The sequence below is a fragment of the Eurosta solidaginis genome, chromosome 4, assembly GCF_040869045.1.
Source record: "Eurosta solidaginis isolate ZX-2024a chromosome 4, ASM4086904v1, whole genome shotgun sequence".
NCBI classification, from domain to species: Eukaryota; Metazoa; Arthropoda; class Insecta; order Diptera; family Tephritidae; genus Eurosta; species Eurosta solidaginis.
The window spans coordinates 234,027,919-234,055,047 of NC_090322.1; the positions used below are offsets into that span (position 1 = coordinate 234,027,919).

The following is a 27,129-nucleotide window of genomic DNA, read 5'->3' on the forward strand; positions in this document are numbered from 1 at the left end:
GTTTTTCTGATTTATAACGAGTTGTTTTTGAATTTCCTTAACACAATATTCTAGATTAGTATAGGCTTCATCTTTACTCAGTCCATGTTGGTATTCTCTATCAAAGATACTTTGACAAAACATGGCTCCATATCTTTGATCGCTGTATTTTACTTCTACAGAATTGGCCAAATAATCGAGGAAGTACAGTGCAGATTTCTTAGTATTTTCATCATAGCCGGCTATCATCATATTCACTTGGTAGGGTGTTCTGCTGCGCAGGTAGTCTGCAAGAACGGGCTTGCGTCTTATCAGCAGCAACAATAGCAAAATCATCTCCACGTATTCCCAAAATCGTCTCCATTGCAAAAGATTACTATTTATTAATTTCGTTAATCGCAACAAAAAGATTTTTTAAGTATAGCCGGGAATGACAAGACAAATCATTCAGTTTCATGAACATCAAAATAAAAATATTAACTTTTATTGGTTTCATGGTTCGTTTTCAGTCTTAACCCAAAAAACCCAAATCACCCTAATATGAATGTAAGAACTTAAAAGATAATATTTTATTAATCAAAATTGCTTAAGAAATTGCTATCTTCGCAAATTCACATTTACCAAAATTTTGTAATTGGGTTTGTAAGCTTTTTTTAGTTCTGTTTGTTTTGTAAACAAATCCCCAAATATCTTTAATTTGTGGGCGCACACTGCGTATGTGTAACATTGTGTGGTTTGAGATTCGTACGTAAGATGTTCATTTTTCTTGATGCTATATATCATAACATTCGAGTGTGAATATACATACATATGTACATAAGTATATCACATTTGCACAGTACAATAACAACTGACCAAGAAAAAATAAGCTAAGAAAATTAATGTAAACAAACATTTACGTCTACCCGTCTACCGGCAACTGCGCAACCGGTGCGTCAGCTTGCCAACAATGCTAAGGTGTGATGTTCCATACATACATATGTATATATATCTATGCCATCAATACCAGTGTTGTCACTCTACCACTATTTAGGCTAAAATCCGGATCTACCACTCCTACCACTTTTTCTTTAAAATCTACCACTTTTTTATTTGTCTGCATTTGACTATGTTCTTTAAGTTGCTCACAATGACCTAAAATGAAGGTTTTTAAGTATGTTGAAAATTAAACGTAAAGCACACTCTGTATAAGTTTTTCAAATTTTCACCAAAGAAATGTGTGATTTTTATAACACTTACGTACCTTCGAAAGAACTTATACAATTTTATGTAAAATTTAACTTTATTGATGGGAAATTCGTGCCAAAAACTTTGTAATAATCCGATTTTTCGACTGCTGAGTGGAATATCGCCGTATCTCTGCCGCCGTTTCAAAAACGCCCTATCCCAGAAAATTTTGGAATAACGCCCTATTTCAGAACTTGTTTCAAAAACGCTCTATCTCAGCTTAAATTTAATAAATTTGTGACGTAAGCTGGGAAGTTTATGAAAAACATTTTGGGCGTTCTTCAATCGAGTTCTGAGATAGGTCGTTTTCAAAAGAAAAACTAAAATATGGTGTTTTTGAAAAACATTCTCAGATAGGGCATTCTCGTACTGGCAGCCGATATACGAGCAATATTCCACTCAGCCGTCGATTGCAGAATCCGATGGATGCCTTCGATGTCACGAATGTAAGTTGTAAGATTTAAAAAATAAATTGTTTTAATGCAAAAGTCTATTTCATTAGATTCGGACTATTGGTATTCGTTGGATACCATTGAAGTAATTTGTTATTTTAATGTTTCTTAGTAATATTATTATATTTTTGAACTATGTGTTATGAAAAATGGAATATTTGGAGACTGTAAATTAACTTTAGTCGTATCTACACATGGTTTGTTAAAGTTCTTGGTCGGTAGTTCGCATTTGATTACCAATTTCAGCTGTTAAGGTTTTTGTAGTAAAAAAATGTTCAAAGATTAGTTCTTTGATACTTATTCAAATAGTTTATTAAAAAAAAAAAAACGCCTAAAAACTACCGACTATTAATTTCAGAATTAAAAACTAGGTGAGAGTCCCACTATTATTTAATTATATTTTTTTATTTGATAAGGTCTAAAGCCTATACAGTATACACGTACTCTTCATACAGATGTTTATATGTATGTTATTAATGCACTTGAAGTTGTTATATTCATTTTAGTCGTATAATAATAACAATTTGAAAAAAAAATGGTTTTAATGTTTTTGAAAATCCTACCACTATTTTCAGGAGATCTACCACTAAATAGATTTTAGAAGTGACAACACTGATCAATACCACAGCCAATTCACACACATACATACGTTAAACAAAACTTATTAAAGACAGAAAAAATATCGAACAAAATTTTCCAATTGTGTGAAAGCAATAAGTGAAGGCAGACGCTAACAAGAAGAAAAGGAAAACTAAAAAACACAAAATAAATACAAACAAGTAAGGAAGGCTAAGTTCGGGTGTAACCGAACATTACATACTCAGTTGAGAGCTATGGAGACAAAATAAGGAAAATCACCATGTAGGAAAATGAACCTAGGGTAACCCTGGAATGTGGTTGTATGACATGAGTATCAAATGGAAGGTATTAAAGAGTATTTTAAGAGAGAGTAGGCCATAGTTCTATGGATGGACGCCATTTAGGGATATCGCCATAAAGGTGGACCAGGGCTGACTCTAGAATGTGTTTGTACGATATGGGTATCATATGAAAGTTGATAATGAGTATTTTAAAAGGGAATGGGCTTTAGTTCTATAGGTGAACGCCTTTTCAAGAAATCCCCATAAAGGTGGACCAGGGGTGACTCTAGAATATGTTTGTACGATATGGGTATCAAATGAAAGCTGTTAATGAGTATTTTGAAAAGGAGTGATCCTTAGTTCCCTAGGTGGACGCCGTTCCGAGATATCGCCATAAAGGTGGACCAGGGGTGTCTCTAGTTGTACGATATGGGAATCAAATGAAAGGTGTTACTGAGCGTTTTAAGAGGGAGTGGGCATTAGGTCTATAGGTGGACGCCTTTTCGAAATGTCGCCATTAGGGTGGGCCAGGGGTGACTCTAGAATGTGTTTGAACGATATGGGTATCAAACGAAAGGTGTTACTGAGCATTTTAAGAGAGAGTGGGCACTAGGTCTATAGGTGGACGCCTTTTCCAGATATCGCCATTAGGGTGGGCCAGGGGTGACAATCCAGTTACCATGTTTCATCCCTTTTTTCGTATTTGGTATAGAATTATGGCATTTTTTTAATTTTTCGTAATTTTCGATATCGATAAAGTGGGCGTGGTTATGGTCGGATTTCGGCAATTTTTTATACCAAGATAAAGTGAGTTCAGATAAGTACGTGGGCTAAGTTTAGTAAAGATATATCGGTTTTTGCTCAAGTTATTGTGTTAACGGCCGAGCGGAAGGACAGACGGTGGACTGTGTTTAAAAACTGGGCGTGGCTTCCACCGATTTCGCCCATTTTCACAGAGAACAGTTAACGTCATAGAATCTATGCTCCTACCAAATTTCAAAAGGATTGGTAAATTTTTGTTCGACTTATGGCATTAAAAGTATTCTAGACACACTAAATGAAAATGGGCGGAGCCACGCCCATTTTGAAATTTTCTTTTATTTTTGTATTTTGTTGCATCATATCATTACTAGAGTTGAATTTTGACTTAATTTACTTATATACAGTAAAGATATTAAATTTTTTGTTAAAATTTGAATTTAAAAAAATTTTTTTTTAAAAAGTGGGCGTGTTCTTCATCCAATTTTGCTAATTTTTATTTAGCACATATATAGTAATAGTAGTAACGTTCCTGCCAAATTTCATCATGATATCTTCAACGACTGCCAAATTACAGCTTGCAAAACTTTTAAATTACCTTCTTGTAAAAGTGGGCGGTGCCACGCCCATTGTCCAAAATCTTACTAATTTTCTATTGTGCGTCATAGCGTCAACCCATCTACCAAGTTTCATCGCTTTAACCGCCTTTGGCAATGAATTATCGCATTTTTTAGGTTTTTCGAAATTTTCGATATCGAAAAAGTGGGCGTGGTTATAGTCCGATATCGTTCATTTTAAATAGCGATCTGAGATGAGTGCTCAGGAACCCACATACCAAATTTCATCAAGATACCTCAAAATTTACTCAAGTTATCGTGTTAACGGACGGACGGACGGACGGACGGACGGACATGGCTCAATCAAATTTTTTTTGGATCCTGATTATTTTGATATATGGAAGTCTATATCTATCTCGATTCCTTTATATATGTACAACCAACCGTTATCCAATCAAACTTAATATACTCTGTGAGCTCTGCTCAACTGAGTATAAAAAAAATCTTAAAAAAGAAAATCGCCAAAACATAAACCTGCATTTAAAGACATATACAAGTGTGTATGAATGTATGTACAAAATATACCACAAATTTCAAATTCTTACGTACAAATGTAGTCATTATTAATTTCTCAGCGTCAAATTGATCTTTAACGAGCGCCGTACACTCAATAATGTTGTTGCTGCTCGATGCTGGAACTAAATATTGTTTTCTTTTGCCTGTTGCTTACATAAATTATTTAAATTGTTGTTGTTATACTATTTTCGAGCTTAACGTTGGAAAAGTATTGCTGTTGTAGTTCACTTTCGGTTTCGTTGTGAACGTGTGTGGTTTAGAGCGTTGGCTCTAGTTGTTAGCTGTTGGTACGACGTGTTTGTGTGGTGAATGAAAAATTAATTAAAGTAACAAAAAAACTGAAATATTATGATAAATATATCATAAAAAGTGTAATAAGCTGAAATATTTTTGCGCGAAAATTTATGTGCTAATTTGCAACAATAATAATATCTAACATGATTTTTAATCGGTTTTTCCAAACGTGTCTATGAAGTATTAACGCGCATTTGCAACAACAAATTTGTGTGCATACGCATTGAAAATTTATATTATTTATATCTTTATAACAATACATATAAAAATTAGCTACGTTGTTAAGACTCATGTCACCACCGGCCGGTAATAGATAAATGTATACAAGCGACGGCGCATTCAAAAGTTACAGTGACTCGAAGTTTTGATCGTGCGATTTCGAAACTATCTTAAAGGTCTTAAATATTTGTTACAGCACATAAGCAAAATGATTTCACCAATTTCTTTTAGAGTCACATAATCCTAAAGATCACCTCAAAAAAGCGGCCCAATTTTAAGATTATTTATTTGAAAATAACAGAGCCGGATTAACCCTCAAGGGGGCACCAGGCAACCTGCAATTTAGGGGCCCTTTTTTCACGTCCCTTCCCTTCTTTAATTTCGATTAAAAAATACAAACTAATATCTTTCATAAAAACTTTATTGTCACAATGTAATAATATCAATAGAATTACTATCTACATTTTAAACATGTCGTTTTCTACATTTGTTTTTGGCAAATTCATTAATTATATCATCAATATTGATTTTGTTCAATAAATCTGACTCAATGCAAAGTATACCTAACATCTCGAGTCGCCCTTGTCGCTTTGTAGCTCTTTTAGCAACTTTGATTCTTTTTAATTGCGAGAAAGATCATTCGGCAGAACAATTTGTGATCATTAATGTTAAAAAAATCCGAAGAGCTATTTCTGTGTTTGGAAATACATCGGTTAATTGATCTTCGATTAGAATCTTATACAAATAACGTATGAGTTTTTTGTGCATCAGTATATCTGGAGTTCATGTAACTTTTGAATTGTTTCATTTCAATGAAAAATTCTTCCAAAACTCTAGAATAAGAAATAACTAAGTTATTTATAGCTTCGTGGAGGTCTCCATCACTTAGAGAAAGGTTGATGAGAAATGCAAATCTGTCTGAAACTTCCATATACTTTCACTGTGAAGTTCTTCGATGATTTCGAGGAAACCGTTTGTCCTAAAATCATCGCGATGCGAAAATTCTACTTCTGGAGCATTTCCGTCATTAAGTTGTTTTTTCTACGACGAGTACGTTTTGCGATTTCTGTTTAATCTACACCAGGTAATAATTGTTTTGTTTTTCCTCAAAATTTACGTGAACTTTTCACGGAATGAAACTAAACTCTCTTCTAACGATCCGTACAAAAAAGCAGACGTTGCAAATCTGCTTTCTCACTTTGCAATGACTTACTTACTGAACGCATAGCAGCCAAAATAGAGTTGAAGTCTTCTACACTCCCTGTTCCAAAAATAACCGAAATTTTTCAAAATAAAAACAACCAGTGTACATTTTGAGATAATTCTTTCTTATTATTCAATATACTCTCCTTTCACTTCGATACACTTCTTTGCACGCTAATACAATTTGTCAAATGACTCGGAAATGTCCTTTTTAAGAACCCTGTTTAGTTCGTCGGTCATCGTCTTTTGAATGCGGTCAATTGAGTTTTATTTATTTGAGTAAAAATTATTTTCAGTTCTGATTATATTTTTTTTCACTCTCTAGAATTTTATGTTTGTAAGAAAATTTTAGAAGTCTTTTTCATTTTTCGGGGGCCCCAAAAATCGGGGGCCCCAGGCAACTGCCTATTCTGCCTACTTGTTAATCCGGTTCTGGAAAAAGAGTACGAAAAGCAAAGGTTTTGCCCAAGTTGAGAGACTTCTTTCGCAGAGATAAGATTATTATTATCATCGAGGTGCACATTTATTTGTGTGACGTTATAAGGGCAGTCATTTAAAAACTAACTTATTCGTAATAAAAAGAGTTTTGTAAAAAAACTCTAAAGATGAGGAGAGAAAAAAGTTTTTGCAAATTGTAGTTTCGCAGCTTTTCAAGTAGGTAGAATTGCTTTGGAGGCTGCAGCAATTTCCTTATTTCTATGCAAGTTATACATTTTTTTAATACTAAAGAACGTATCATTTGGAACAATGATTGTTAAAATTAGAAAATAAATTATGAAAAATTCATGATAGTAGAAATTCATGATATATCGAGGCTGTTTATACTCAGTTCGAATATGGCATTTTGTACGCATTTTCGCATTTTGTACAAAATACGGCATTTATTTTAGCAATTTCCATACGAATTTTGAACCAAATTGCGGAGACCAAATAATATTGCAATTGTGGTTGCATTACGTACAATTTTATATATATTGAACAATAATTTGATATGCATACAAATGCAATAAATTTTTAAGTAGCAATCAGAAGCTGTTGCTTGCAGCGCTGGCCATCTTTGTACAACCAGTCATGGATCGCTGTTGTGTGTATTTAGTTTATTTATTGTTTTATTTATGTTATTATTGTTATTTATCATTGACATAGAGCAAATTATTCAAAAACTTACAGTGTCAACAACATGGTTATTCATTGACTAAAATGTATTGGCGTTACTCATACTAGTCATAACTTGTAAACCTTACACATGATATCTCAATGTCCTTTTTCGTTCCAGAATAATGAATAATGGCTAGGATAGCTCCACTACGACGTTGAAACCCTTTATGCTTACCTCATTTAAGCGCAAGTCTTCGGTTAGCCAGTCATCATTATGGCTTCCGTAAAATGCATAATTCTTCCACCGCGTTAGAAAACATCTCCGTAAGCATTACGAAAATATACGGCACCTACCTACTCACCGGTTGATCCAGATAAATATAAAGATGCCCTAAGCCTAATCTACACTGAGTCGGTAAATAGCTTCGCTAGGTAACGCCTTGTAAAGGCTGTTATCAATATACTACATTATCTAACACTTGCAGAAGGAGAAAGCAGACTGCCCAGGAAAACACGAGTCACTCTAACCCAACTTAGTTCTGTGTACTGTATTATAGGTCCGGCACATAAGCAGTTTTTCATATAGATGAGTTTACAACATGCTTATGCATTATGAGTAGATTGCACGTATTTTTATGGAGAACGGTAGAATGAGCGATACTGGCGCCATCTGATATTGAAAAGTAGCCAACCCCCCAATTTTGTTCCAAGCAAATCATAAGAAGAAGAATTTGATATTTGCTTTGGCTAAGGGTGTTGGCACACGTTGCAAGTGAAATTATTTTTCCCACTGGTTGGTAAAATTTTTAACATTTTTCGCAATTGAAAACTGAAATATAACAATACGAATACGACACAAAATATGTTAGCAAGTATTTTTGTTATATAGGGAGAATGTTTACAACAGTGCTCCGCGAAATTTTGTATGTGAATGGGCAAGGCGTAATAAACTACAATTGCCAAGTCTGAAGTTCCTTCATATTTACAAACGCAACATCTTCGTTGATTGTGGCGATGTTATTGGAATGCATAAGCTTGTGTTAAACGCATCTATATGAAAAATGTCCGCCTTTAGGTTAAATACTTGTTCAGAATCAAACACCAAATATGTCATGTATGTCCTGCATGTGATGTGTTCCCACATAACCAAGTAATTTTTCAAATGGCTAGATTTGAACTAGTATATTGCGGCATTTAACTGTTGCTTAGATCGACTAATATGTTAACTGGTATTACCCTGATGCATAGACGTAGTACTATGTCTAGTGGTATGTTGCTGTTGCATAAATTGGTATGATATTTGGAACAACAGTATGGCCTTTGGAACAATTTTGGTGCAATTTAGTGCTTAGTTTGTCGACATGTATGATGCTGATGCAGAGGCTGGCAAGCAATATTTCGTAGTACATTGCCGTGCTATAAATACCAGTTGCTAATATGGAAAAATGACAGAACTTGAGCTAATTGAAATTTTTGGCAAACTAGTATTCTTCTAGTATACAACTAGTTGGCTTGACTGCAGGGTAGTTGAAGGTAGTGAGAGTGCTTGTCAAAATGAAGACAATATTCATATCTGTGGCTCTGTTAAAGAGTTTGACAAATAACATAGCCTTCTTTTCATTGTAGGAGAACTACCAAAAGTAATAAAATACGGTTTGTTGCACGAAAGAAAAAAAATATAAAAGACATACTTAAACTCGCAATTGCGTCGTAAACCTCGTAACCTGACAAATTAAACAATTTCAGCAAAGTTTGCGTGCTTTGTGTGTTTTCATAAGTAGGCCTATTATTCATCAAACCTGTCATCAAAGACCTGTCGTTAAATATTTCTGCTAGAAAAAAAATGTTTGTGTTGGACATATGAAACGCTCTTGGTCACAGAATTTGTCACTAAATTCTATTAGTTTGCTAGGCTCATTTTGAGATGGGCTCTTAAATTAAGACTCTTTTCTGCACACCATTAAACTTGCAAACATAGTAATGAACTTGGCAGAAATTCCTAGAAACTTTTTGAAAGATTAGTCAGAAAACCTTTTCTAACCTAAATTTCCCTCATCCATGATTTTGTACGAGAAATATAGTATTTTGTTCGAGTTTCTTGGCATATTCAAACTTATGGTAACCAATGGCTTTGGCTTCGGAAATTGACCGATTAGTAAATCGAAATTGAATGTTCGGTTTGGCTTCTGCTGCAAGGTCGAAGTTGACGGACTTTACACTTAAAACGTCGTCTTCCATAATGGAAATGATTTATTATATGTAGCTCTAATGAAAACGTCTGCTCTTCATTTCTTTTGTTATCATATAAAATGAATCATATGTATAAAAAGGACAAATGATAATTTTCCACTAGAGAAAATTTCTCCACTGACCTTTAGAGCTATTATGTGGATGAGTGTTTGGGAGCACTAATTTCCAACTCCAAGATCCAACAAAACATATGTCCGAAAAAAACATATGTTGTTAACCATCGTTGTGTTAAGTTCTTTAATTCCTCTCAATACAAATTATTTTGTATGAATTAAGCGGGGGTTGCCCTTATTGCTTTTAAATGTATGAAAACATTTATTTGAAGCAATTTTTAATTTATAATTTTTATTTAATAATTTGGAAATTATTTTGTTTTTTTTTTTGATGGTGAATAATTGATGTATATTGGAACGATTATCTGTCATTACTTATGAAAGTGGGTTTGGTTTCGTCATAGGGCTATCTTCAGTGCCGTTTTTCTTTCTGATGTTTTGTTATCATTTCTCTTTGTAAAAAATTGAGCAGTAATGGTTAGAAGGGGTGTTGATGTATGACAAGACAAACGATAACACCAGCTCAAGACGAAAAATGATACTGAAGATGGTGCCACGCCGAAACTGGTTTGTGACCGAACCAAATTCGACAAGGGATGACTGAAAATATTCCAATATACATCAATTTGTATAATCGTGGGCGTGGTTCAGCGTTCATGTAGTTCCAAGAAAATAATATCCCAACATATTGTTTTTAATTTCTCTTCAGAGATATGCGAATAGAACTTCGAGTCACTATATATATATTAGGGCGGGTCGATTTAAAATCGCTCATTGCTCTGTGAAAATCGTATTCTAGGGATCAAAATAAGAAACTTTGCCGAAGGAACCATACCTCTAAAAGGAATTCTGATGTCCGCCCTTTGGGTCGAACTTTTGGGTAGGGGTAATTACAATTCTACCTGCTGTGTCTTGTGGTGGCTTAAAAAAACAACACAAGCCATTTTACGATCTGCAATTGTGTCACAGTGATACCTTCATTTTTTAAAACGGTTGAATAAAAAACCCACACAACTATGTTTACGACATGCAAATGCATCACAGTGATGCCTTGGTTTTAAAAGGGGGTTGTAAAAACGCTAATTTCTAATAATTTTTTTAAATTTATTTTCTATTACTAAGTTAAATTCATTTTTTCATTTACATATGTTCTGACCAAATAAATTCCTAAAGAGAAAAATAAACTCCAAAAAGAAAAAACATAGGAGTTTCAAAAAGGGATTTTTAAAAATTTGCCCCTACGACCCAAAGGGGGGGGGGGGGACGTCAGAATTCGTTTTAGAGGTATGGTTGCTTCGGCAAAGTTTCTTATTTTGATCCCTAGAATATGATTTTCACAGAGCAATGGGCGATTTTTTTGCCTCCCCACAAATCGACTCGGCCTAATATATATGCAAATTGGTTACATGTATATATTTTCTATGATTGATAGTTGACGCACTCGTGGGCGAATAAGTGTTTTTTGTTTTTTGCTAAATGAACACCTTTCATATACATTATTATGCTATTGTTGAAAGAAACTGAAAAGTAAAAACACTTTATTATATTTCTTAGCAAAATATATGTATATTACAGCAAAAGTGCGTTGGTTTTATTGCAAACGGAAATTCTTATATTTGCGCTATTAAAGTTTTTAATCTTTTCGCGCTCAAGACGCTTTCGAGCTTCAAAATGCATTCCACGGCATGCAGTGCCTCTGCTTTGAATTCTAGCAACTCCACGAATACATCATACAATGCGTAAGTTTGCATTATTATTTACATATTTTTATTGTTCTTCAGAGAGAATGCGAGATAATTGAGTGTATGAATTCATGCGCAGCCCTGATGGTAGCTCAAGTGAATGTGTATTATGACGTTTTAATTAAGAAAAACCTTGTAAAATAAATAGATGATGCTTAAGAGTCATGACACATGCAACTACAGGGGGAAGGAATACTAAGACATACTGCCTGTACCGCCTGAAATCCATTCCTGGCTAGACGGATCCTTCTACCCTACAAAAGGGCAATGTAGGTCTAACGTTTCCTTAGCCTACTAGACATCTGTACAGAAACAAACCACAGATGTCCAGTGAAACTTTAAATTTTCTACAGCCTCTATTTCGGGTAGTTTACAGCCGTTCGAGCTAAGAGATGCGCTTGAAAGTTATACCGGCCGGAAGCCAGATGATCATTCGTTAGCCAGTAGAGCATGTGTTAAATTTACAAACCGTATAATTATGGGATAGCCACTTAAGCACTTCCATTTGGGATGTGGGTGGATAAGAATACATAAGAAGGCCTATACTGCTCACCAGTATTATCCAGATTTCGCTCACGTTAGGTGGCATTGTTGACTTAAAGACATGTTTTGTGCGGATAAGCAAAATGAGTTCAGCCGAGAGTTCAAATAAATTGCACCCGCTGCAGTCGGGATACCTGGCGTACCCGATTCATATCCTCCAAAATCATTGGGTGCTGTTTCTGCATTCCGTAACAACAACAATCATCTTCGCAATCTTTTCTAGTAGGAGAAGGTTCATATATTATGAAGACTGTCATAAGACTGATATAGTACGCTTTGGCTTCTATACGGGAGTTGTACACATTCAGGATAAATTTAATATTGTCATGCGAGAATGTATGCACCCCCTCTTCAAGCTTTAACTGCTGTAGCTCAGGGGAAAGCAGGGCTAATTTTATGAAAATGTCGATCGGTGGCATTTCATATTCGAAACCTCTGTAAGTCACATTCTAATCACTCCTGCGATCGATCTTTACTGGTGGCACTGTTGGTTAAGATTGGGCACTTCCAACGTAAGTCTCTTTTATGTAACGAACATTTCAGTCTAACCCCATTTAATCCAGCAAGTAATTTAATGGATTTGATGCAGAAGAATTTATTTAGGGCAGTTACTTTCCTATCAGTGTGTCATGTGCAAATAATGGCTATATTGTACGGGGTGTTCTGAACGGGATCCCAATATTCGTCGGCCTGGTAATTTCAGTTTGAGCTTTTGCACCCCACTACCTTCTAGAACACTGCTTTTCAGAGAGCTATAACCGCTCCAGCTCAGATGGCGATCCCACATAGCTACCATTTACATATCATATCTTGAATTAACGCCCAGCAGCAGTCCCAGTCCCCGTCTTCCCATTTCATTTCCGGCACCACCATTCTAATAGGCCAGGGAAACAGACTCCCAGCACCTTACACTAAACCAGTTCCTGTCTCGGACAATGCCACTTTCATATATGATAGATCTATGGATGTTCTGAACCATTGCTTAGTACTCCATTGCGCTTTTGTCGCATCCTGCTACCCAGCCGCGCACCCAATATTATCAAGCACTTCGGCATATCCCTTGGCACCCTGTACCAAAGGTCCAATAGCACACGTGACCTAGCCTTAGCTGCCCTAATGCCCGTTCACTCGTCTCTTACCCTAGGAGTGAAGACATCTTCCCCGCATTTCAGAATACTGCAGTTAAACTGTAACGGGTTAATTCGGAAGATTACGGAGATAGTTAACTTCACAAAACCGCACAAAATCCACATAACTGCGAAACAAAAGACGAACGGTACTGCGAAACTTGCTCAACAGGATCACTGATTTTTACATTTATACGTGAGCTTTGATCTCCGACCGCGGACCCTACCTGGTTTAGGACAGCTTCTAGTCGAACATTTTGCAAGGTCCTGTTTGCTCTAAGGCCATGCATATGCACAAAGCCAAAATGTTTCGACGACACTAGTTTCCACAAAAGGCATATTGATGCAAAGGAACAGTTCATGAACCCGATTATGTTGCCTAAAAACAACTCGGTAAGTTAAAGGGAGTGTTGACGATATGAACTCACTACGACTAGTATGGGATCGTCCGACAGACAATATTTAATTGTAAGGAGTGAATAAGAATTGAATGTTACTAATTCAAGGGGTTGATGAGCTCAAAACAAAGCTTTATAGCTTCAAAGCTTCCTCAACCCAATTGCCAACCTCACCTACGTGAGGGGAATCCTGTTACAAATATGAATGTACCATAACCATGTTTAGCAGGCTAGAGTCTGGGCGGTTTGGCCTGGAAGGTTTAAGGTGGTCATATTAATCGTTCCCGAGATGGTCGGGCTAGTACCTTTATTGTGTTTTGTTACCGGAACGTACCGCATCTGTATCAGGCAAAGGACCATCAACATCGATAACACTCGCCAAAACATTCGTGGGGAGTCTTTATCGTTAATACAACAACAACAATTCTGTGGACTCACAATACTTCTAATTTAGAATGTTTTACTAGCGTTTGTGTAATTTACTTGAATTTCAGTACACTAACTAGTGATATTTTCCTACTCGACAACAAAAAAACTCGGCTTTTACAGCATATACATATGCAACGTTTTTTCCGACTTTGCTCATAAAGTTTTGATTAAGGTATTTTATTACAACAAAATTAAAAACTTCGAAACTCAAGGATGCAATATTCAGACAGATAACTAATTAGTGTAACTTTAATGTGATTGCACTTTTCCCATTGCCGTTAATAAGGTCATGTCATGCGTGAGTAAGTGTGATGATGAGATACTTGATTGTAGGTGAGTGATGTTGTCATATACTGCATAACTGTATTTGTATCATAAGTTAATAAAATTTGTGTTATTATTTTTCAAATTATATATATTTTATAAAAATATATCTACAAAAATTCTTGAAATTTTGTGGAATTGGTTTTCCAGTCGTTTGTTATTATTGTGACCAGAATATGATATTTTTAGCATTTTATAGCAACAAAAAATTTCTGTAAACAAAAACTCAAGGTTATATTGGAACATTTTACATCATAATAAGACCACAATGTTTTACCCGCAGGTCTCATATGGCCACATGCCTAGATATGCAGGAAAAAGATAATCTAAAACTGTGCAAAATACTTACATATATATACATATGTAAATATAAATACGTGTATGCCGCTGTAGCTGCAAACATTTTTACACCCACCCACTTTATAGATAATCTTTATATACAAATAAAGTGAGAAACCATAACAATTCAATTGATGGTGAATAATCTTGAGTTAAACGGAGAGACTCATCCGCCAGTACAACGCTCAGCAGATGTGCATGATATATAGAGTTTACACGTAAATACATTAGACTGATACAGAAAAACTGTGTATCTCAGTCTAATAGTAATGTTTTTGAAACACTGTATTAAGATTTGATCTGCACCGTCAATCGCTGATGATGTGATACCAAAAAATATATATAGAGTAGAGACTATAATATTGTAACGAATTTACTTGCAAATCCTCTTATTTGCCCTTTTGCTAAGTTCGAATCACTAAACTGTTGAATAAATAACTCCAATATTGAATAATGGAAAAATGGCCTTTATTAAAGTACTTCGCAATAACACTAGCTTGCTTAAAAACCAAACTGATTGATAGCTCAAATGAAACTCTTTCAAAATAATACTGCTATTGCTCGCTAGATAGCGTCTTAATCGAAAACTGCCCATAGCGCCTCTACCGCTGATGCTTTTATACTTTGTGATTTCCTCGTGGCATTTTCAAGGCGCTTCCAGAATTTTACTTAGTTAGTTATAAATTTCTCAGCTACAACTACAGATGTATAATTTCTCATTTGAGTAATACTTGCACAAATTATTGCCCTCTCTTGTGACAACTCAGATAAGATATATGCATGTGTTTGTGCATTGCTTCTCCGCTGCTCGTATACGTACATATTTGTAGACGCAATTATTGATTCGTTTATGTAGATACATAATGATTGAATTATTGATGTGAATTCACGTCACTGCTTAGCATCGGCCTAGAGATGGCAGCACCCCTTAGTTTTGCTAATATTCGTAACAATATTGTAACAAATTTAGTGAAATTCCGTTTATTTGCAACCTTCTACTAACGTTCGGATCAGTAAACTGTTGAATAAATAACTCCACTATTCAATAATGCAAAATGGCCTAGTACTTCACAGAAACACTTCTACTGCTCGACAGATAGCGTGCTTAAATCTAACTGATTCGTCGTGCCTCAGCTGGCGCTGCTTTCATACTTTTTGGTTTCCTCGTTGACATATTTCTAGGCCTTTCTATTTCTAGAATTGCTATTTGTTTACCAGCTATAAATTTCTCAGCTATAACTACAGATGCCATTGCTACTGACTGCAAACGTTTTGTACTAAATAATTTTCTGTTCTGTGCATCTTTTAAAGCTGAAGTAAACTGTTGCGATAAGTGCTTCACTATTGAAAAAGTAAGCGACTTCCAATATCTTGGTCTTATTGTTGACCAAAACTTGAGATGGTCTACGCATATTTCTCGTTTGAAGTCCTACTTGCGATCTTCCGTTCGTTAATTTTACAATTTAAGAAAAGTTTGTTCAAATGCAATACTTAAAACTATTTACTACGCTTTAGTCCACTCCAAGCTCCAATATGGTATAACCTATTGGAGTGGCGCTTCAGGTAATAAAATCCAGCAGCTTCTAACTATTCAAAAATGGGTCATAAGAAAAATATGTAATGTTGATCGTTTTCACCACTCTATGGAGTTGTTTAGGGATCTGAAAGTTCTTCCTGTTAAGCATATGTACTACCTTATAACGTCAAAGATATTTTTCATTCGCTGTGGGTATTTACATAGCCTGGTCACGGATAGTTATAACTTGAGGCAAAACTCAAATGGAGTTGTGTATGTCCCTACCTCTCGAACAACCAACTTCAACCACTTCTTTACGATCGTTTCTTGTAAAGCTTTTAATGCGTTGCCTGCATGTATACGTGTCACTAGAAATCTGAATGAGTTTTTGGGAAAGGTTAAATCTTTTCTACTAGAGAAATCACACGAAGACATCAAAATTTTGCTGAACCCTAGCATTTAAAACAATATATGTACATATTGGATTAATATAATTTATTACTTATTATTTTTAATCAAACTTCCCCCACGCACTATTTTATATGTTTTTAAACTCAATTTTATTCGGAGATGGCATTCGATACTAAAATACATATATTTTTACAGAATGCCTTACTTTTCTTTCTGTAATTTTGGTTAATTTAACTTAAGTCGCTATTGTAACATATATCCTGTTTTGAAAGAAAATGAATAAAAAACAAGTAAGGAAGGCTAAGTTCGGGTGTAACCGAACATTACATACTCAGTTGATAGCTGTGGAGACAAAGTAAGGGAAAATCACCATGTTGTAAAAAGAACCTAGGGTAACCCTGGAATGTGTTTGTATGACATGTGTATCAAATGGAAGGTATTAAGGAGTATTTTAAGAGGAAGTTGGCCATAGTTCTATAGATGGACGCCATTTAGGGATATCGCCATAAGGGTGGGCCAGGCCTGACTCTAGAATTTGTTTGTATGATATGGGTATCAAATGAAATATGTTAATTATAATTTTAAAAGGGAGTGGGCCTAAGTTCTATAGGTGGACGCCTTTTCGAGATATCGCCATAAAGGTGGACCAGGGGTGACTCTAGAATTTATTTTGTACGATATGGGTATCAAATGAAAGGTATTAATGAGTATTTTAAAAGGGCATGGGCCTAAGTTCTATAGATGAACGCCTTTTCGAGATATCGCCATAAAGGTGGACCAGGGGTGACTCTAGAATGCGTTTGTACAATATGGGTACCAAACGAAAGGTGTTAATGAGTATTTCAAAAGGGCGTGGGGCTTAGTTCTATAGGTGGACGCCTTTTCGAGATATCGCCATAAAGGTGGGCCAGGGGTGACTCTAGAATTTTTTTGTACGATATGGGTATCAAATGAAAGGTGTTAATGAGTATTTTAAAAGGGAGTGGGCCTTAGTTCTATAGGTGGATGCCTTTTCGAGATATCGCCATAAAGGTGGGCCAGGGGTGACTCTAGAATTTTTTTGTACGATATGGGTATCAAATGAAAGGTGTTAATGAGTATTTTAAAAAGGAGTGGGCCTTAGTTCTACATGTGGACGCCTTTTCGAGATATCGCCATAAACGTGGACCAGGGGTGACTCTAGAATGCGTTTGTACAATACGGGTATCAAACGAAAGGTGTTAATGAGTATTTTAAAAGGGAGTGGGGCTTAGTTCTATAGGTGGACGCCTTTTCGAGATATCGCCATATCGCCAGGGGTGACTCTAGAATTTTTTGTGCGATATGGGTATCAAATGAAAGGTGTTAATGAGTATTTTAAAAAGGAGTGGGCCTTAGTTCTATATGTGGACGCCTTTTCGAGATATCGCCATACACGTGGACCAGGGGTGACTCTAGCATGTGTTTGTACGATATGGGTATCAAATTAGAGGTATTAATGAGGATTTTAAAAGGGAGTGGCCCTTAGTTGTATATGTGAAGCCGTTTTCGAGATATCGACCAAAATGTGAACCAGGGTGATCCAGAACATCATCTGTCGGGTACCGCTAATTTATTTATATATGTAATACCACGAACAGTATTCCTTCCAAGATTCCAAGGGCTTTTGATTTCGCCCTGCAAAACTTTTTCATTTTCTTCTACTTAATATGGTAGGTGTCACACCCATTTTACCAAGTTTTTTTCTAAAGTTATATTTTGCGTCAACAGACCAATACAATTACCATGTTTCATCCCTTTTTTCGTATTTGGTATATAATTATGGCATTTTTTTCATTTTTCGTAATTTTCGATATCGAAAAAGTGGGCGTGGTCATAGTCGGATTTCGGCCATTTTTTACACCAATACAAAGTGAGTTCAGATAAGGACATGAACTGAGTTTAGTAAAAATATATCGATTTTTGCTCAAGTTATCGGGTTAACGGCCGAGCGGAAGGACAGACGGTCGACTGTGTATAAAAACTGGGCGTGGCTTCAACCGATTTCGCCCTTTTTCACAGAAAACAGTTATCGTCCTACAATCTAAGCCTCTACCAAATTTTACAAGGACTGGTAAATTTTTATTCGACTTATGGCATTAAAAGTATCCTAGACAAATTAAATGAAGAAGGGGGAGCCACGTCCATTTTGAAATTTTCTTTTATTTTTTTATTTTGTTGCAACATATCATTACTGGAGTTGAATGTTGACATAATTTACTCATATACTGTAAAGATATTAACTTTTCTTTTAAAATTTGAATTTAAAAATTTTTTTTTTAAAAAGTGGGCGTGGTCGTTCTCCGATTTTGCTAATTTTTATTAAGCAGAGATGTAGTAATAAGAGTAACGTTCCTGCCAAATTTCATCATGATATCTTCAACGACTGCCAAATTACAGCTTGTAAAACTTCTAAATTACCTTTTTTTAAAAGTGGGCGGTGCCACGCCCATTGTCCAAAATTTTACTAGGTTTCTATTCTGCGTCATAATTTCAACTCACCTACCAAGTTTCATCGCTTAATCCGTATTTGGTAATGAATTATCGCACTTTTTCGATTTTTCGAAATTTTCGATATCGAAAAAGTGGGCGTGGTTATTGTCCGATATCGTTCATTTTAAACATGGATCTGAGATGAGTGCCCAGGAACCTACATACCAAATTTCATCAAGATATCCCAAAATCTACTCAAGTTATCGTGTTAACGGACAGACGGACGGACGGACGGACATGACTCAATCGAATTTTTTTTCGATACTGATGATTTTGATATATGGAAGTCTATATCTATCTCGATTCCTTTATACCTGTACAACCAACCGTTATCCAATCAAAGTTAATATACTCTGTGAGCTCTGCTCAACTGAGTATAATGAAATGAATGAAATGCACGATTTTTATAGCTTCTCGCATAGCCAATGCGCGTGTGAGTGATGCTTTCACAGACGATTGCCTACTTTTGGGAGTATCTCAGATAAGAAATATGCATGTGTTTGTGCGTCTCGCTCCGCTGCGTGTACGTACATATGTGTAGACATATGTTGTTTTTTTTTTCCAAGCGAACTTGAAAACAACGCTTCAACTAGCTAAACAGTTTCAAACCATACAAAACCATACAGATGGTGAAAGTTTATCAGCTAATTGTTACATTTTTTCAGGCATGCTTAACCAACGAACCGATATCATTTCGTTACGATAATTAACGTTAATAAACGAAACAAAGCCATTTCGTTTCGTTTATTAACGTTAAGAACGTCAAATTAACGAAATGATTTTGTTTCGTTTTCTGGCAAATCAAAACGAAATAAATTCGTTTATGTTGATTATTAATTTCAAAATATGCAGGCAAAGCTGATTGATGGCGGAGTCATTAAAGGTGAAAGCATTAGCCAAGCTGATTGCAACTTTTCTCATGAATTTTGACAGTACGAACATTTCTCACAGTATTTTTGACATTACCACCAACGAATTACACAAACAAATGACATGGAGTTTGTGTGTGTATGTCCGCTAGCTGCTACTACCTTATGGCTTCACCATTGCTTTTTTTTGTTAACGTTTTTAACGGGGTGCTGGTCTGGTGGAAAGCACTGGACACGGCGAGCACCTCCAAAATGTTAGCGTCAGTGCAACGGACGGCGCTGATCGGTATCAGTGGCGCTCTCAGAACAACACCTACCTTGGCACTGAACGTCATGCTGAACATATACCCAGTAGATATTGCGGGAAAGGCGGCCGCGGCAAGGTCGTTGGTCAGGCTTCGTGATATGGGATATAGACTTTCTGACCGCGGACACTCTAGCCTAACCAGTTTCGACTTCATCCCGGACAGAACGGACTACTGTATGCCGATAACTGCTCCCTATACAACCTTCACCCCAGTTATTCCAGAGAGAGAGGATTGGGGAAGTGGAATTATCTGGGGCATGGGACCGGTTAACTTGTTCACGGATGGGTCGAAGCTGGATGGAAAGGTTGGTGGGGGGGGGGGGGGGGGGGGGGGTCTTTTGTCAAGAGCTAAATTTAAGCCGCAAGTTTAAGTTGGCTGATCACTGCAGTGTATTCCAAGCGGAAATTGCTGCGATTAAGGATGCGGTGGATGGAATGATATCCAGTGCTATCACGGTTAGGGAATTTAACATCTACCCTGTAGCCAAGCGGCTATCAAGGCCTTGAGCTCAACTACAGTGCGATCGAGGGTGGTCTGGGAGTGCCTGACCTCGCTTGCGATTGCATCGAATTATTTTACAATTAAGATTATCTGGGTCCCGGGCCATAGTGATATCCCGGGTAACTGTCAAGCGGATCTCTTAGCCCGCATCGGTACAACTGAACCGGATGAAGATGGCTGTAGGGATTTCGGGATCCCGCTGGCCACCTGTGGATTGCTCCTCCATAGCTGGGCCTCGAATCAGCTCAGCAAACGTTGGGCGGATACCACGTCTTGCAGGGTAGCAAGATCTTTCAGGCCAAAAGTGGATGGCAGGAGGTCTGCTGAAATAATTGGGTTCACTAAGGCTCACCTATCAATGGTCATTGGGGTTTTGACGGGGCACTGTCCCATGGGTATCCATGCGGTACGTCTCAATATACTGGAAACTCCATCCTGCTGCAGCTGTATGGAGGATGATGAGGTGGAATCACCAAATCACTTTATGCTTGATTGTCCAGCTTTTGCCAGAACTAGGCGAAAGTACTTCGGTCGCGACTCACTTGGATCTCCCGAGGATATATCCAAAGTTGGGATCGGTATCATTCGGAGCTTTATCGTTGCTACCCAGCGATTCTCTAAGTAGCTAGATCTAAGTCACCGTTATTTTTGGTGTATGTGGTATCACAACGGACCTTCGTGTTGTCCAAGTGAGCTATCCTTATCAGGGCAGCTACCACCTAACCCATCCTATCCTATCCTAAAAGGAAATTTTCTCGTTTCAGGAGAAAAAAATTAATCCTGTTGTTGTTGTTGTAATGATAAGGAAATTCTCCGAAGGCCTCTGGGAGTGTTATGGAATGTTGATGGTCCTTTGCCGGATGCAGATCTGATACCTATGGTACGTATTGGTATGATCACCTGCGCCCTTCTTTCAGAAAACACTTTCATCAATGAAAACGTAATATTGTTTCTGGAAATTAAGCTCACACTTAATTATGGTGTTTACATTTTTGATAGCAGGTGCTAACACTTAATCATAAATGCTTCAAAAATTAAATTACTTTCAACGTACATAAGGGTGGTTGCATGAGAAAAGTAATGATGGTGTTGGAAAATGTGTTAATACAGAATTGATAAACATGTGGATAGTAAATTAGTAAATACATCTAAACTACCAAATATAGAAAAAGGCTTTTAAGGCTTTAATTAAATGCGTATTTACTAACTTTTTTAAATATTAAAATAGAGTACCGATTTAATTATTTGAATCAGGCTGAAGGAGATTGTTTCGAAAAAGCTGTCAAACAGTTTGCGGTTTTCAACTAAATATCTAGTACATATCGTCTTTATTTAGTGCAGTCGATTTAAATGTAAATTGCGCAAGCAGTATTAGTTTTGTCCCACCCGTGAAAAAAAAAAAAACCGAAGTCCTTAGTGTTCATTAAACAGGTCATGTTGGTATTTCATGTCTGTTATAGAAAGCTAAAAATTCTACATCATTTTAGTTCGTCACTCACGTGTCTTACGTTTGTCAAAAATGAAGACAAAAGCATTTGTAAGATTATTCGTTTTTATCATTTAACATAATGCAAAGATACGAACGATGCGTCTCGAGGCGAAACGAAAGCTCGTTAGCACAAAACCAGAAAAAAGGGGATAACATTTGTTCATTGGAAAATTTTCACAGTTGTGTTATGTCTAAACGTCCTCTTATATGGTCTAGAGAGAAACTGAAAATCTATTTATAGCCAACAACGTTGTAGGCCCGCAAGGGTCCAAAGGAACGAAAAAACAATTTTTGGCCCTAACTCACTAAATCGCGGGTGTATGGGGAAAATCTAGTATGCAGTCATTCTTAGACTTTCAAAATCGATAAGAAAATGGTGTGACTTCCCAGGTATTTTTCGTTGTCACACAGTGTTATAGCTATACAAGTATTTAACAAAAATTACTTTATTGTATGTTATTAGGTTTCCCAAATGTTTGTGTATCCAAAAGTATGTCAACAAAACTAGAAACTTCAAGGAAGTTTAAATCGTTTCAATATATATACTAATACAATGACCCCGATAATTCTTTTGCATCAGCACTGGCTCGAATTTTACTTCGGAGCAATGTTGACTAGAGTCTTTTGTACATCGAGCCAGAAATATGTAAATCAATACAAAATTAAAGAAAAACTGCAAGTGAACCAGCATCATACCCTAATGTTAGGTACTGTGACAGTGTGAATCTGGAGACCTCGTGTTTAATTCTTAGTTTGAGAACACATTTTTAGATGCCGATTTGTGAGAATTTCTGACGAGTGTCTTTGACAGGGTTGAAATAGCTATAAAAGCAGCAAGTTTATGCTTAATGGTTTGCATTTTAACTACAACAATAAATAAATTAAAAAATTATTTGTCTCAGTTTTTACCGTTAGTATTTAGAGTAACTAAAATTTTTGGTTGTGCTCACGGCCGGCTTTTCTTAAATAAAACACTTGGATGTGTATTTTATTTTGGTTTTTATTGTTCAACATACATAATTTGATCAGCATTGTTTTTTGTCATACCGCCACTTGTTACTTAGGCACAAAAAACAATGCTGATCAAATTATTTACATACATATATGTATATACGTTCGTCATCGGGACAACAACTGTGACATTTTGGTGTGATAATCTGTTTACTGTCTTATGTATTTTATGAATTTTGTTTACGATTACTGTTCCTTTGTTTGTTAACTTTTTCTGTCTATATCAATTGTATGCTTGTTATATATAACTATTGTACAGATTTTTTGGTCTTCACAGCGCAACTTAAGATGTAAGTAATGAATGTTTGTTGATACCTTTTTTTTTGTTTTTCAATAATTATGTTTTATATGTTATTTCCAGCCATCCACTAAAGTGGAAATATTGCAAAATAAAAACCAAAATAAAATAAACACCCCAAGCAAGTGTTTTATTTAAGAAAACACGGCCTTGAGCTGCACCAATAATTTTAGTTATTTTAAATTAAAAATAAATAAATTGAATATGTTATTATAAAGCGCATACAGCTCAGTAAGTTTTCTTAAATATATTGACAAAAAATGTTCAGACGATTAAAATTAAAAACAGTTCTTTAGTAGCAATTTCCTTCAAATGAAGGTTAGGACAGTCTAATGTACATAAGTGAGTTTAAATTAGTTTGTGCTTGTGGGCATCTAAATTCGTAAATGACTGCGCTCATTGGTTTGTTTAGTTAAACATGCTTATTTATGGATGAATGTGTTTATAGTAAGAGCAAGCTTTATATTTATGTTTTACATGTAGGTATGTGTATAAAAGCCTATACACTCCCAGCAAAACCTGACATAAGCAGTTGTAAGCAATAAGGAATACTGGTCTAACTTCTGATAGGTAAACCTTAGGATATTAGGATAACGCATTAGTTTAGACTTATTAACGCTATAAATAAGCCTTATCCCGAAAGTAAATAAAAATAGAAAATAACATATAGTTTAAACAAAATAATTAAAAAAAATGTTTAAGTTAAAAGGTTTTAATGAAAACAATACTTACATTAAGTAATAATAATACTAAAAGCTGGAAAATAATTAATTAGGTTCTAGGTACTAGTCATCACACTCCTCATCAATCTAGGGCGTTCATCTTACTTACTTATTTAATTAATTGGCGCTTAACCGTCTAAACGGTTATGGCCGTCCAACAAGGCGCCCCAGTCGCTCCTTCGCTCCGCCAACCTGCGCCAATTGGTCACACCAAGGGCGTTTAAATCGTTTTCCACCTGGTCCTTCCAACGGAGTGGGCGCCGCCCTCTACCTCTGCTTCCATAGGCGGGTTCCAATAGAAACACTTTCTTGGCCGGATCATCATCATTCATTCGCATAACATGGCCTAGCCAGCGCAGCCGCTGCGTTTTAATTCGCTGGACTATGTTGATGTCTGCGTATAGCTCGTGCAGCTCTTCATTAAATTTTCTTCGGTACTCGCCATCGCCAACGCGTAGAGGTCCATAAATCTTTCGAAGAACTTTTCTCTCGAACACTCCCAAAGCCGCTTCATCTGATGTTGTCATGGTCCAAGCTTCTGCCCATATAGCAGGACGGGTACCATAAGTGACTTGTAGAGTATGATTTTTGTTCGTCGAGAGAGGACTTTCCTTATCAATTGCCTACCTAGTCCAAAGTAGCATTTATTGGCAAGATTGATTCTTCGCTGGAGATCAGTGCTGATGTTGTTGCTAGTGTTGATGCTGGTTCCAAATAAACGAAGTATTTTACTATTTCAAAATTATGGCTGCCAACAGTAGCGTGGTTGCCAAGGCGCGTATGCGCTGACTCTTTGCTCGATGACAGCAGGTACTTCGTTTTGTCCTCATTCACCATCAAACCCATCTTTACCGCTTCTTTTTCCAGTTTGGAGTAAGCACAACTAACAGCGCGGATGTTTAGGCCGATGATATCAATGTCATCAGCATATGCCAGTAATTTCACGCTTTTGAGCGCCTGAAATTTCTAAAAAATGTGAGGCGTCCAACGGTTTTATTTAATTGGCTGATCAACACCCTAGACTGACGAGGAATATTATGACTCTACTAGTCACCTAGAACCTACTTAATTATTTAATAGCTTTTAGTATTATTATTACTTAATGTAAGTATTGTTTTCATTCATCATCATCATCCTCCTCAACTCCTATTGGAGCATAGGGCCTCGACCACCGACTTAAATCTTATTCTGTTAGGTGCAGTTCTTGTGATGTCATTCCAGGTATATCCTGCGTCTTCGAGTTCTTTATCCACAGTTCTGCGCCAAGTTTTCGCAGGTGCACCAGGTCGTCGGCTTCCTTGTGGATTCCATCGCAATGCTTGTCTGGCTATATTTACTGGAGGTCTTCTGAGAGTGTGACCAATCCACGACCATTTACGCTTGGTTATTTCTGTGGTAGCCTTAGGTTGATTTGTTCTAGACCATAAGTCGTCATTTGAAATTCTTTCCGGCCATCGAATTTTTAGGATTCGGCGCAGACATTTTTAATAAAAACTTGTAGACGTTTCTGAATTGAAGTTGAGCTTTTCCACGTCTCGCAAGCATAAAACAGTACTGATTTAACATTCGAATTAAACAGTCGAAGCTTCGTTTTTAAAGATATTTGGCTGGACCTCCACACGTTTGCCAGTTGCCCAAAAACCATTCTTGCTTTGTTTATGCGAGACTGAACGTCCTCATCTGCACCGCTCTTTGAGACAATACTACCAAGATAAACAACGGACTCTACACCTTCGATTTCATTTTCGTCAACCGTAAGCGTCAATGGCCTTGATGAAATACTATAGCCGCATCTTATGACTTTGGTTTTCGCTGTATTGATGCTTAGTCCGGCCTCCTTTGCATGTGTGTTGACAGCTTCTAAATTGTGTTGAAGGTCAGTACTTCTGTGGCTTAGCAGACAGACATCGTCTGCATATTCTAAATCCCCTAGCTGAGTGAAAGGCGTCCACTGTACACCGTGTCCACCATTTTCATAAAACCTTTTAACTTAAACATTTTTATACTCAGTTGAGCAGAGCTCACAGAGTATATTAACTTTGATTGGATAACAATTGGTTGTACAGATATAAAGGAATCGAGATAGATATAGACTTCCATATATCAAAATCATCAGTATCGAAAAAAATTTGATTGAGCCATGTCCGTCCGTCCGTCTGTCCGTTAACACGGTAACTTGAGTAAATTTTGAGGTATCTTGATGAAAGTTGGTACGTAGATTCCTGGGCACTCATCTCAGATCGCTATTTAAAATGAAGTCACCCCTGGCCCACCCTAATGGCGATATCTCGAAAAGGCGTCCACCTATAGACCTAATGCCCACTTCCTCTTAAAATGCTCAGTAACAGCTTTCGTTTGATAGCCATATCGTACAAACATTCTAGAGTCACCCCTGGCCCACCCTAATGGCGATATCTCGAAAAGGCGTCCACCTATAGACCTAATGCCCACTGCCTCTTAAAATGCTCAGTAACACCTTTCGTTTGATACCCATATCGTACAAACACATTCTAGAGTCACCCCTGGCCCACCCTAATGACGATATTTCGAAAAGGCGTCCACCTATAGACCTCATACCCACTCCCTCTTAAAATGCTCAGTAACACCTTTCGTTTGATACCCATATCGTACAAACATTCTAGAGTCACCCTTGGTCCACCTTTATGGCGATATCTCGAAAAGGCGTCCATCCATAGAACTATGGCCTACTCTCTCTTAAAATACTCTTTAATACTTCCATTTGATACACATGTCACACAACCACATTCCAGGGTTACCCTAGGTTCATTTTCCTACATGGTGATTTTCCTTATTTTGTCTCCATAGCTCTCAACTGAGTACGTAATGTTCGGTTATACCCAACTTAGCCTTCATTACTTGTTTTTTCATAGTATTGTATTGTCATCGGGTTCTGAACTATATTCAAGTTTCAAGCTTGTAGCTTATCGAGAAGTTACTTAAATTTTAATTTCAAAATTCGTCCACAACGGCCGTGTGACCGGCCTGTCAAGTTAAGCTAAATAAAACCGTTTAAAAAACTAACAATACGCCGTTGCACAGAGAT

At 36.6% G+C, this 27,129-nt stretch overlaps 1 protein-coding gene across 2 annotated transcripts in view; it reads left to right on the forward strand.

The window, feature by feature from the left end:
- Nucleotides 1-4,679: 4,679 nt before the first annotated feature.
- Nucleotides 4,680-27,129, forward strand: part of LOC137251076 (scoloptoxin SSD14) — a 151,239-nt gene continuing 128,789 nt past the window's right edge. The window contains exons 1-2 of one of the 2 annotated variants that reach the window (XM_067785042.1): nucleotides 4,680-5,023; nucleotides 10,960-11,266. In XM_067785042.1, coding sequence (XP_067641143.1) covers nucleotides 11,199-11,266 — 68 coding nt within the window. In that variant the 5' untranslated portion in view covers nucleotides 4,680-5,023; nucleotides 10,960-11,198. Of the gene's footprint in view, nucleotides 5,024-10,959; nucleotides 11,267-27,129 lie in introns of those variants that run through there. The other variant, XM_067785039.1, reaches the window with a different exon arrangement.